The sequence below is a fragment of the Microplitis mediator genome, chromosome 8, assembly GCF_029852145.1.
Source record: "Microplitis mediator isolate UGA2020A chromosome 8, iyMicMedi2.1, whole genome shotgun sequence".
NCBI classification, from domain to species: domain Eukaryota; kingdom Metazoa; phylum Arthropoda; class Insecta; order Hymenoptera; family Braconidae; genus Microplitis; species Microplitis mediator.
The window spans coordinates 6,047,850-6,060,610 of record NC_079976.1 but is presented as its reverse complement, the minus strand read 5'-3'; the positions used below and the strand labels follow the sequence as shown (position 1 = coordinate 6,060,610).

The 12,761-nt window shown below is 25.4% G+C and overlaps 3 protein-coding genes across 6 annotated transcripts; 1 reads left to right on the top strand and 2 right to left on the bottom strand.

Moving 5' to 3' along the window:
• Window positions 1–15: 15 nt before the first annotated feature.
• LOC130673094 (ATPase WRNIP1-like) lies at window positions 16–3,774 on the bottom strand. Of its 4 annotated transcripts, none has more exons than XM_057478004.1 (4): window positions 3,737–3,774; window positions 3,020–3,204; window positions 1,377–2,217; window positions 16–279 (listed from the first exon to the last, which is right to left on the bottom strand). In XM_057478004.1, the coding sequence occupies exons 2-4, from the start codon at window positions 3,191–3,193 to the stop codon at window positions 116–118; spliced, it is 1,179 nt and encodes a 392-aa protein (XP_057333987.1). In that variant the 5' UTR covers window positions 3,194–3,204; window positions 3,737–3,774; the 3' UTR covers window positions 16–115. The 4 variants fall into 4 exon arrangements, with proteins under 4 accessions (XP_057333987.1, XP_057333990.1, XP_057333988.1 ...); XM_057478007.1 differs by having other exon boundaries at window positions 3,020–3,199; window positions 3,737–3,760; XM_057478005.1 differs by lacking the exon at window positions 3,737–3,774 and adding an exon at window positions 3,543–3,682.
• A 13-nt stretch (window positions 3,775–3,787) lies between these two features.
• Window positions 3,788–5,443, top strand: LOC130673092 (uncharacterized). Its single transcript, XM_057478002.1, has one exon. It carries the CDS (start codon window positions 3,788–3,790, stop codon window positions 5,432–5,434), a length of 1,647 nt encoding a protein of 548 aa, XP_057333985.1. The 3' UTR covers window positions 5,435–5,443.
• Window positions 5,444–5,465: 22 nt separating this feature from the next.
• On the bottom strand, window positions 5,466–10,281 carry LOC130673093 (EGF domain-specific O-linked N-acetylglucosamine transferase). The gene is made up of 11 exons (XM_057478003.1): window positions 9,900–10,281; window positions 8,769–8,964; window positions 8,045–8,251; window positions 7,783–7,931; window positions 7,545–7,708; window positions 7,332–7,452; window positions 7,096–7,249; window positions 6,507–6,707; window positions 6,305–6,438; window positions 6,127–6,229; window positions 5,466–5,747 (listed from the first exon to the last, which is right to left on the bottom strand). The coding sequence occupies exons 2-11, from the start codon at window positions 8,943–8,945 to the stop codon at window positions 5,574–5,576; spliced, it is 1,584 nt and encodes a 527-aa protein (XP_057333986.1). The 5' UTR covers window positions 8,946–8,964; window positions 9,900–10,281; the 3' UTR covers window positions 5,466–5,573.
• Between the last annotated feature and the right edge of the window lie 2,480 nt (window positions 10,282–12,761).

The window sequence follows — 12,761 nt, the reverse complement described above, 5'->3', positions numbered from 1 at the left end:
AAAACTTAGGTATCGTTTTTTTTTTATTATTAATTTTTTTATATAAAATAATAAATACAAATTAATCCCAGTAAAAATATCAAAACTTTTAGAAAGAAATTATCAATTTTTGTTATTAATTATTTAAATTATCTGTAACTAATTGATGGTCGCTTTTAAATCTATCAAAAAATTTAATTTTCTTGGCTTTGCATAAATAAATAACACATTGGCCCAGCATTACGTCACACTCTGGCATCCCAATCATTTGACATGCGTGCATTGTATGGACTGCAGTATCTAGAATAAATATTACGAAATAGTTGGGGTTATTTATAAATTTAATATCAAATCATATCATATAATAAATTCATTCATTTAATTTTATTTTATTTTATTGCAATGATTGTGTTTTTATTGTCCATAAATAAATTAATTTTGAAGAATATTAATTTTTAAGCTCATATTTATTTTAAAAACCGGAATTTTTATTCAAAATTTCGGTTTCTATGTACAGTTAGTTTTTAAATACGGAAATTGAATATCAAGGCTTTAATAAACTTACGATTATCAAAAACTAATTAAAATTTTTTTTAAAAAAAGATAGTACGGTATTTTCAAAATTTTTTAAATTAAAATCCAGCTCAATATTTTATTATGTCAACCCTGATTTAAAATTCCGGTTGAATCTGATTGAAACTCAATCGAATTTTTATCAGATTCAATCGAAAAATAATAAATTTTTTTCCGATTACCTTTTATTTGAATTCATTCGGAACTTTCCGATAAAAACTGATTAAAAATCAGTCAGAAATTTTCCATTATAATTTTCCAATCAGATTCAATCGGAATTTTTAATCAGGAAACGATTTGATATTAAGGCCATTCTCAAATAGTGCTCCCACTTTTTTAAAATATTCAATCACTTTCAACTGTAATGACTGTATTAAAATTTTGATAATTAATTAAAAAAAAGTTTAAGCATTAATTGAAAAAAAGGCAACGCAATTACAATCTCGCCGAGACATAGATTTAAAAAAAATTATTTACAGTTGATATCAATTAGAAGTTAAACAAAATTTGTTAATTAAATTTCAGTAAAATCTTTAGGTCAATATTATAATTTTGAATGTCAAATTTTTTAAATAAATTTCGTTTAACTCCTTATTGATTTTAACTGAGTAATTTTTTTTTAAATCTATATTTCGGCGAAATTGTAACTGCGTTGTCATTTTTTCAATTACTGCTTTTTTTTTTTTTTATTAATTAATAAAATTTTAATACTGTTATGACCCTTAATGCAAAATTAATCATTTTTATTTTATTTCCATGGCAATTATTTTTGAAAATCAAATAAATTTTTAACAGCGTAAAGTATAAATTAAAAAGTTGATTACCTAAAGCATCAGGGTCAGAAATATCAACATCTTCATTAGCAATTCGTATTAATCTTTTTCCAATGAAAACGGGATCTTCACGATTGGCCATTAATCTAGCGAGCCAATACAAAGCTGCATTTAAATCGCTAGCTTTAATTGACTTGTGCATCGCTGATACTAATTCATTATTTATATCACACTCTTTAGCAGACAACGAATACGCTCTTTCAATATTTATTTTAACATTTTCTAATGATAAATTTATCTCATTAAATTTATTAAAATTATCAGACGACTTAGTCATTAATTCAAGAGTATTAAGAGCTATTCTTGCGTCGCCATTTGACATTTCTGCTAACCACTGCAATGCATCTTGATTAATAGTATATTCAGTAGTACAGCAACCCGGTTTATTTCCAATATCTTCAATAAATTTGTTATCAATTATTTTCAATTTATTGTTTATTAGTAATAGCCCACGATTCAATATATTTTTAATATCATTCGAGGTTAATTTATCGAATTTAAATACCCGACAGCGACTTATTAACGCTGAATTCAAACTAAATGATGGATTTTCAGTCGTCGCTCCGATTAATATAAATGTACCGGCTTCGATGTGAGGTAAAAATATGTCCTGCTGCAATTTATTGAACCGATGAATTTCATCCATAAATACAATTATCGGATATGAAGTAGATGTTAATTTTTTCTTAGTATCAATTGCTGTTTTTACGGCAGTTCGAATGTCACCGATACCGCATGTCGCGGCAGACAATTTTATAAAACAATTATTGTTGTCGTTTGCTTGTTTACTATTACAATTATTCATGTTTGCAATAACATTAGCAAGAGAAGTCTGAAATATTTAATATTTGTCGATTACTAATGATAAGAACACAAGTGGGCTTGGAATAATTTTAAAAATATATCGGGGAGAGGGAAACGTTTTTTAAACTTTTGAAAATTAAGAGAAACGTCAATAAATATCCTGATATTATTAAGATGTGCCAACAAAATAAACACGTTCAGAAATGGTTCAAAATCAGGGTTTTCTGAACGTATTTTGCACTGAAAAAAATTATGAAATCTATTGCTTTTAATGGAGCGTCAAAAAAACGTTACAAATGAGTCAAAAACGTTAATTTCTAGTATGAAATTAATTGTTTTCTTTTTCTTTGTATTTTCAGAAGTTTAAAAATCGTTTAAAAAAAGTTTGTCATTGTGTGACGTTTTGAAGTTTAGACTCTGTTTAGAAAATCTCATAGAACCCAATAAATTCTCATACCCAAGTAGCACACTTGCTTTAGTGACATCTATAAGATATCAGTTTTTAGGCTTCTTTTTGACAAATCGATAAGGCACCAACATGTTGACAAAACGATCAGAAAACTGATACTGCTACTTGGGTAAATTCCCATAGAGATTTTATAAGAATGAATGAGTTCTATGAGAAGTGCTATATATGAGCAGGGGAATAGTCAACACTTTTTCAACGATTTTTTTGTAACACAGAAAGACCGATAATTTTAATAAAAATTACCCGACATAAATATAAAATTTAAAAAATATTCAATGACAATAATACTCAATAGAAAATCCATGACTATTTTTTTTCAATAATCATTCATTCTTTGTATTTTTACTGCTAAAAAAATTACCTTTCCACATCCTGTTGGTCCCCATAAAATCATACTACTAATTTCTTTTTTATCCAACATTTTACCCAACAAAGTTTCCTCTCCAATAACATTTTTGTGTCCAAAATAATCTTCCAAGCTCAGCGGTCTTAATCTATCAACCAACTTCAGTTCCCTTATTTCATTAGTCTCCATAATTATCTATCCTGCAAAAACATTTTTAATTAATTAAGTCCTCATTTATAAATGTGAATGTAAGTGACTAGTGTAAATTTTTTAAATTTTTAAATAAATGAATAAAATGTAAGTACAGTAAAAATTTAAAAATGCGTATTCAGATAAATGCTAGATCCGTAGGCGCATTCTTTTCAATTTCATTATTTTAATTAATTTATTTATTTGTTTATTTCAAATTTATAAATTGCCTCCTCATGTCTATTACATTTACACTCATCCTCATTTAAAAATTAAAAATTTAAAAAATCCCCAACAAAATAAATCTAGTTTCTAAAAAAACAATTGACGGCGCTAGTCTACTAATCACCTAAAAGTAAACACGCGTTTCAATTTATCGTTATTGAATAAAAAACCAAATATATAAAAGTGATATCAGAAAATAAAATTCAAATAATTAAATTAAAAAAATGAATGATTCAAAAATTAACTGTATGGTGATGAAATTTTAACTGAAGTGCATAAACTAAATAAGTGAAATAAAATAAAAACAATTATCTTAACCTTAAAAAATATATCAGACCAAAATATCTCTCCTCAACTATACAAAAAAATATGAGATCAATATACGAGGACGATGACGAGCAGCGCTACCGACGCGCGCAACAAGAGTTCGTTTCAAATCTCGGCGGGAGTTCGCCTCAAGAAATAATAATAGTAATTTTACCAAATATACTTACAATTATTTTTTTATCAACAATTACCTCATTACTAAACAATAAAATAGACCGCAATATTTTACCAATAATTGAATTTATTATCACAATAATTCCATCCATTTTATGTCTCACCATTTTATCAAATTATACATTACTCATTAGTTTAACAATAACTATCCTAACAATAATCAACTACTCAATCATCTACATACTACGTCATAAATTATCCATAAATATCAGCAATAAAAAAAATGAATTCAAAAAATCATTTATAACAAATTTTCGCGCGCTAACAAATATATTAACTTGTATTTGTATATTAGCCGTTGATTTTAATATATTTCCACGAAAATACGCGAAAACGGAATTATATGGCTACAGTTTAATGGATACCGGCGTCGGTTTATTCATAATTGCCAACGCAATAGTGTCGCCCCAAACAAAAGACTTTATTAATAATAATAATGGTAATAAAAAAATAAAATTAATACGTAAATTTGCATTAAATGCCAAAAAATGTACCAAAGATACTGCGCCATTACTAATATTAGGAATCGGACGCATCATAGCCGTTGAATATTCAAATTATCATAATCATGTTTCTGAGTATGGTGTGCATTGGAATTTTTTTTTAACATTAGCATTTGTTAAAATATTTATAAGCACAATAACAAGCGCTATTAGCTCTAGTTTGTCATTAATATCAGGCCTGTGGATATTAATAATGCACGAGTATGCGTTAAATACAAAAGGGTTAAAAGAATGGCTATTAGGCGACACACCGCGCAATGATTTTGTATCAGCGAATCGCGAAGGAATTGTATCTGTACCAGGTTACGTTGGTTTATATTTAATAGGCATTGCGTTGGGACGTTTAATTTACTCAACTTATAATAATAATGACGATAATTACGGATTTATGAAGCGCTTTGGTGTGCAGATGAAATTGTTAGGTAAAAAAGTATCATTTGAATACACAAAGCCAATGATTTTGTGTATTAAACTGTCGATTATAGCGCCGCAAGCTTGTGGACTGACTATTTTTTGCAACTGGCAGTATGGGATTTCCCGGCGTATGGCGAATTTTGGTTACTGCGCATGGATTGTTACGCTGAGTACCATTTTGTTGACTTTACTGCTGCTTGCTGAGATATTAATTGATATTTTGATATTTATTGTCGCTGGAGATGATAATAAAAGTGAGGGTGGAGATAAAAATAAGGATGGAAATAAGAAAAAAAAGAAAAATGTTAAATTTGATGATAAATTTAATATGAAGGATAATTGGAAGAGAGATAGAGATGTTGAGGACATTTATAATGAAGAAGTAATGAGAAAATCTCCGATTATTTTCCAAGCTGTTAATTACAATGGACTTATATTTTTTTTAATCTCGAATTTATTGACTGGAATTGTTAATTTAAGAATAAAAACTTTGTATGTCGATGAATACAATGCGGTATTATTAATTTGTTCGTATGTTGCTATTTGTATTTTCAGTGTTTTTGTATTGTATCGTTATAATATTAAATTAAAATTGTAATTATTTATTGTGAAAATAAATTTATATTGTGTGGTGTGATAAATAATTTTTATTTAAAATTTATATAAAAATAAAAAAATGTTTTTATCAATAGGTAACATTGGAATACTTATTTTAATTAATTATTATACAGTAATTGTCATAATTCATTTTTTGGTGGTTTTGACCTTGAGGTATTTGAGTTCATAAATTTTTTATAATCCGGGTCATTGGATACTGACTCTGTGGCTAAAGACACAATTCTCAAAAATTCGGTCACGTTGAAACTGTAATTTGTAAATTTAGCGTGTGCTCCTCCGTCAGGATGATTACCCTGTAAATTTTTAATGGAATAAATAGTTTTACGTAAAAAAAAAATGTTTTATATTTAATCCGAACCAGAATTTTAACAATTCCGTCCTTAAATTAAAAACTCTGATTGGAAAATTCGAATTGGAAATTTCTGATTGACTTTAAATTAAAGTTAATCAGAAAAAAAAAATTATCATTTTGTGATTGAATCTGATTAAAATATTTCTATTGGACTCAATCGGAAAATAATAAAAAAGTAATGAATGTTGTTTTCTATTAAATCCATTTGAAATTCAAATGGTTTTCTAATCAATGCGTATTTATAATAAATTTTAATAGGCAGTTTTTACTATAAATAAAATTAACAAAAATGAAATCATATAGAATTTAAAAAAACTTACAGGGTCTTGTTGAATTAATTTTTCATCATCTTCCCAAGTAAAGTATTTAACTCCACGTAATCGAGCTAGGTCTTTATAACAACTAGCATCTTCACAATTGTATCTTAAAAAAACAAAAAAAATTTAATATATTTACTTGACCAAATTTACTAAATACTTGTAATTTATTGATAAGTACAATTCAAATACTGCTGCCCAATCAGGTAAAAATAACGTATGAGTTAATCCAGCCCCGTGAATTCCAATAAATACATCGGAGTTACGAGTTATTTCTAGTTGTTTCTTGAATGGTATTGCTCTATTGTAAATTACCTGTAAGAAAAAATGATAAATACATAATTTTTGTATTTTTTATGATTGATTTTAAATAGATGACTTACTCTTTTGACTTTGTAATTGACATTTTTTTTTAGTCCTTCAACAAGTTCATCTTCATTTAATATTCTACGATATCTTGTATCACGACTTAATAATGTAACACGTATTCTATTATCTTTACGTTGATAAATAGGTATTTCAAGTCTATGTAATATATATTCACTAAAAGCTTTAAAAAGCCCACTTTTTTCACAGCCATATATCTGAAAACAATTTTAAATTATATCTGTAACTGCTGAGTGATAAAAAGTCGAAATTTCCTAGTCAGTTTAAGAAAAGTCTTTAGGCATAAAATTTATTTTAAAACATTTCAGTAAAATAAAGATTCTCGATACTTTTATTTATTTTTATTGGCTTAAGTAGCCTGTGAAAAAAATTTTTAGGCCTTACAATAAATTTAAACTTGAAAATTTAATTTCCTTTTCTTTATTCTCTTAATTCGATACCTTTTTATTAAATAATAAAGCAACAAACGTGAATTTCATTACAAAGTATTAGTTTTAGTTAATTTATTAGGTCAAAAAAAAGTATTGTTTGATTTTTTTTTATACGTATGTCAAAAATATATAATTTATTTAAAATAATACTTACTAATGGAGTATTGTAATAAAGTCCAAATATCATACGAGGTAATAATGGCAATACCAAATTTTTAAAACAAACTGTATTGCCACGAAATGTTTTTAAATCCCATAATGAATTTTTAGTAAATGCTTCAAACGTATCTTGAAACGCTGAATGATAACTTAAATTTTTGAATAATTATTTCATTTTAATTAATAATTAATTATCGTCAATAAAAAAAAAATGTTATTTAGTTGACTTACTTGTAACTTTCCCATATTAAAATATGATTATCAGTACTAAATGTCAATGGATGAGTATTATTAACGTGTAACGATGCGTAGAGATTAAAAAAATCACAGAAATGATGATACAAATTAACTGCTGTAATATAAATCCAACAATTGTATTTTTTAAAAAAATTATTTAAATTACTTATTTATTTATATTTTTTTTCAATTATTTAAACCGCTTACTTGCATCAATCTTCATAATATAAGTTGGTTTTTCAATAACTATATCACAGTCACCTTCGACAATCGGACGTCGTGATAATTTACGAAAATACCGCAACTCCGGTCCCCATGATTGCAAAGCACTGATGTGATCTGCGTTGTCTTGTAATTTTTTGTCATTCAATCTGTCAATCATAATTATTACTACCTAATTAATTGATTACTTATTTATTTATTTATTAATAATAATGATAATTACTTGCAATAACCACCAATTTGTCCTTCTTTTAATACATCCATCGCGTATCTAATCGGCTCTTTTCTATTTATTAGATCCGTAAAATTAATCATTATATTTCTGCCTCTGCAAAATCGCAGATGTTCTGAACATTCTAACGATGAATCTTCCTGTTTAAAAAATTTTCTAATTAACAAGAACGCTTCTCAAAATTCTTTATGTCATTGATGTGAGTTTTGAAAAATGAATTACAATTTAAATAAATATATATAATAGTATTTACTTTAAAAAATGGTTCACACAGCAGCGTCATTTCCTTACGCTGATCTTTAACATATCCAAAGTCACCTTGAGAATAAAATGTATCTATTTGTGCTTCTTTACTTGACACCCATCCTTTGTGGTCACCAGGACAATGTGGAATTGAAAATGCATTTTCTTTCTTACAATCATTTTCGTATCCCCAGCACGCGTTTTTATCTAAATGGTCCTTGCAAAAAAAATAATAACAATTAATAATTCTTGAACTTTTCTTCTTTCAACAATTTAATTAAAAAAAAATAATAAACTAAAAATATGCACATGTAGAAAATTTAAAAAACTATAGGTGCAATTTTTTAAAATATTCTTTTTTTTTTAATTTATCGTGATTAAATCGATAAACGAATCATTAGACGTCAGTAAATTTTGGTATCATGAAGATTAACGTAAAAATAATTTTTTATAAAAATATTTGAATTTTATAGTCAGCGGTAAAAAAATTTAAAAACATTTTTTGAACTCGATCAGTTTCAAGCGATTTTAGTTCAAAAATAAGTACACCGGAAATGAGCGCGACAATCGATGTAATAAATTTGAATGATTATTTTAATTTCAAATAATCAGCGGAAAAATTTAAAGTCAATTATTTAAAATTTAAAAATTTCTAATTCGTTGATGAAAATATTACTAACAATTGTAAGTATTTATTATTAGATGATTAATTGAATAAAAAAAAAATTGATTACCTTATAAGGACATGCCGGATCATCGTAACATTCACGTGCAACCAATGGAAATGAATTGAAATAATATTTCAAATGATTTACCGGCAAATTAATATTTTTGTAAAAATCACTAGCACATGTATTGGTAATTAAATAAATAACAATCAATTTTATAAATAATTTGTAATTATTTATCATGATGTTTGCTCATAAACGGCTGAAATATTTAAAAAATTAAATTAAAACTTTTTTTTTTTAGTTCTATACAAAGTATGTATGGGAAGTTAAATTACTAATGCAGTGAATGCTCGGCTGTAGATTGTTCAGTGGCAAGGAAAAAATTATAGTGAAGAAAAAAAGTAGGCGTTAATGTATGGGTAAAGAGTAAGAAACACCTGATGTGGGTGTATGACCTCACTTTTAAACACTAGTCATTTTTATATACATATATAACCATGTATACATTTTTTTCCGTTACTTTATATTGTATTTATGTTTATTAGCTCATAATTACTTTTATAAAAATTTATATAAAGAGAAGAAATATAATTATTATAAATTTTATTTGAAAATTAAAATATCATTATTTTTTATTAAAAGATCCTGAAGTTTACAGACAATTAACAATTTACGGATTTTTTTTCAACAAATCAATTACAAAAAAATTAAAAATTAAAATATGCACATGTAAAAAATTTAAAAAACTATAAGTGCAATTTTTTTCAAAGTTTTTTTTTTATAATTTATTGTTTGAAAAAAAATCCAAAAATTATTAACGTCAACTGACTTCAGTGTCGTTTTTATTAAATGACCCTGAAATTGACATGACACTGAAATTAGCCGACGTCTAATTTAAAAAAAAAAAATTTGGAAAATGCACCTACAGTTTTTCAATTTTTCTATATGTGCATTATTTTAGTTTTTTTTTTTTTTTCTTTTAAATCAAATTATTAAAAAAAGATTAAAAATTGATAATCGTTTGTTAAATTCAGGATCATAAATTAACAGACAATTAACAATTTTCGGATTTTTTTATTAACAGATCAATTAAACAAAAAAAAAAACTAAAAATATGCACAAGTAGAAAATTTTGAAAAAATAAATATATTTAAAAAAAAGAATAAAAAAATATCAATATTTATAATTACTTACTCATAAATAAAATATTATATAGGATATTATTTTATAAATATTAAAATCTATAAGGAACAAATGTTTGCGTTTCACCAGCATCAGTAGACTGTTACTAAAATCGAATTTCTAATCTGTGATTTTTTAATTTTTTTATTATTTATATTTATCTTTTACTTTTTTTTTAACTGATAACTATTCACGTTCTTTCACTTGTACTTTCAAACACGAGGTAATCAGCTGTTTATTATTATAGATATCTACATATATTATATATTATACAAAGTATATTTCAGCGATATTTTATCTGAATAATAAATTTTACCAGTTTTAATTTATTGTTTAGTCATTTAAATACAATACAGGTTTTTTTGAACTGCACAAAATAATTTGAATTAATTAAATAAACGATTGACATTATCATCGGTATTTTTAAATTATACATGTTGTGAGTAAAAATTTATTGAAAAAAAGTTTATTAATAATAAAATCAAGTTGTCGGTGTATTTCCGCATGTTGAAAATGAAGAATATAAATTTTTCGATGATGAACGAAATCAAATTGTCGATAATTTATCAACATCTCTGGATAAGAATATCCAAATGACCACGCACAGTTGCATAAGGACAGATGAAATTGAAAATGGTTCTTGTGGATATTGGGAAATTTATTTATGGTGTTTTAGTCTGCAAGAAAAGAAAAAGTTTATATTATTTATACAAGTAAATACACTTGTATTTTTAATAAGTACTTATTTAGTTTAATTTGAAAACTTAAGAGAACATAAGTATGAAAAATTGGGGGGGGGGGGGGGGCTGAAAAGGACCACGAAACTTAAAAACTTTCTCCATATGAACAAGGCGCTGAAAAGTGCCGTTTTTAGGGTTTTGGGTATGGGTATGGTTGTTTTTAATATATTTTATTTAAAATTAAAGTTAAAGAATAGAAATAAGAAAAATTATAGCAGTTTACCTCGAAATTGGATTTATTGAATAAATTGGCGTCGTAATAACAAGGCGCTTAGAATCCCGTTCGATGTCAATTATATTGAGAATAATTCATTTGATGTAAGATCTGACTGAAAAAATTAAAAAGAAAATAAAAAAATTCATGATAGTTAATTCCTGAAATGAAAATTTTTAAATAATTTTTCAAAGTTTTAACAAGGCGCTGAAAAGTGCCATTTGATATCAATTTTATAAGCAATAATTTACTTTACATACGATTTAACTAAAAGAATTAAAAAAATAATAAAGAAAATTTTTATTAGTTGGCCCTGAAATAATTTATTGGATATAAAATCTTACTGAAAAAATAAAAAAAAAAAATAAATATTAGTTGATTCCTAAAATGAAAATTTTCAAATAATTTTTCAAAATTTCAACAAGGCACTGAAAAGTGCCATTTGATATCAATTATATGAGCAATAACTTACTTAAGATACGATTTAACTGAAAAAATTTAAAAAATAATAAAAAAAATAAATATTAGTTGGCCCTGAAATAATTTATTGGATTTAAAATCTTACTGAAAGAATAAAAAAAAAAAAAATAAATAAATATTAGTTGGTCCTGAAATGAAAATTTTTAAGTAAGTTTTCAAAGTTTTAATAAGGCGCTGAAAAGTGCCGTTTACTATCAATTGTATAAGCAATAATTTACTTGACATAAGATTTAACTGAAAGAGTTAAAAAAATAATAAAGAAAGTTTGTATTAGTTGGTCCTGAAATGGAAATTTTGGAGTAAGTTTTTTCATTATAATGGGGTGCTTGAAAGTGTCATTTGATGTCAGTTTTATAAATAATAATTTATTTAATTGAAAATCTAGCTGAAAAAATAAAACAATAAAAATTAGCCCTGGAATGAAAATATTTAAATAAGTTTTTATCGCTACGATTATACATTTCAAGTCGATTTTATAAGAAATAATTTACTGGATATACAGATTAACTGAAAGAATTAAAAAATAAATAAAGGAAATTTATATTAGTTAGCCCTGAAATAAAAATATATTGAAAAAACTTTTTTCGTCGAATAAAGCACTGAAGAGTGCTAATTACGGGTTATTAATTTATGAGAAACAATTAAATTTATATACTTATCGTAGTCGATGAACAAAATAAACCTGAAAGAATTAACATAAAAAAAAATTTACATTAGTTAGAACCAAAAAAAGTTATTAAATTGATCAGAAATAATAGCTTTTTTTTTTCATTAAAAATCATAAATTTTTTTGTCGACCATAAAAGATATTTGATCAAATTTTTATGCAGGATTGCAAGCGAATTCGCAATGTGTAACTTATAACTATTGACGATAAAGAGATTCGGTGATGGAGAAGAAATGGCGAAACTTCAAAGCCATTTAAAATTTGGAAAGATTCGGGTCTCGAAAATTAATGGGGTTTTCTGTACAGAAACACAAAGGGCTTACAAGTTTTTTTTTTTGGCAATCTTTTGTGACACTTTTAACCTGTGGCTTAAATTCTAAATAAAATTTGCGATTATAAAAAGTAGATGAAAAATTTTTCCTAAGGAATGGCGACTCATCAAAACCATTCCAATGACAATATTATAAGATTTTGGGAGATTTTAATTTCGGGATTTTTTTATAGAGAAAAAAATTTCCTCTCGTATCGTTCCTGTAAATTTTTTTTGTAATGAGGAATACAAAAATAAATAAAATTAAAATTTTCCAATTCAGAAAATAAGTAAAGATTTTGGCAATGAATGATGAATCTTCAAAATCATTCTTAAATTTAAAATTTTAAATTAGAAAACAGTCACATATAAATTATTTTTAAAAATACAAGTAATAATTACCAAGTTAATGATATTTACCAATCAAAATTTATCACAGTCCATTAAAAAAATCATATTTTTC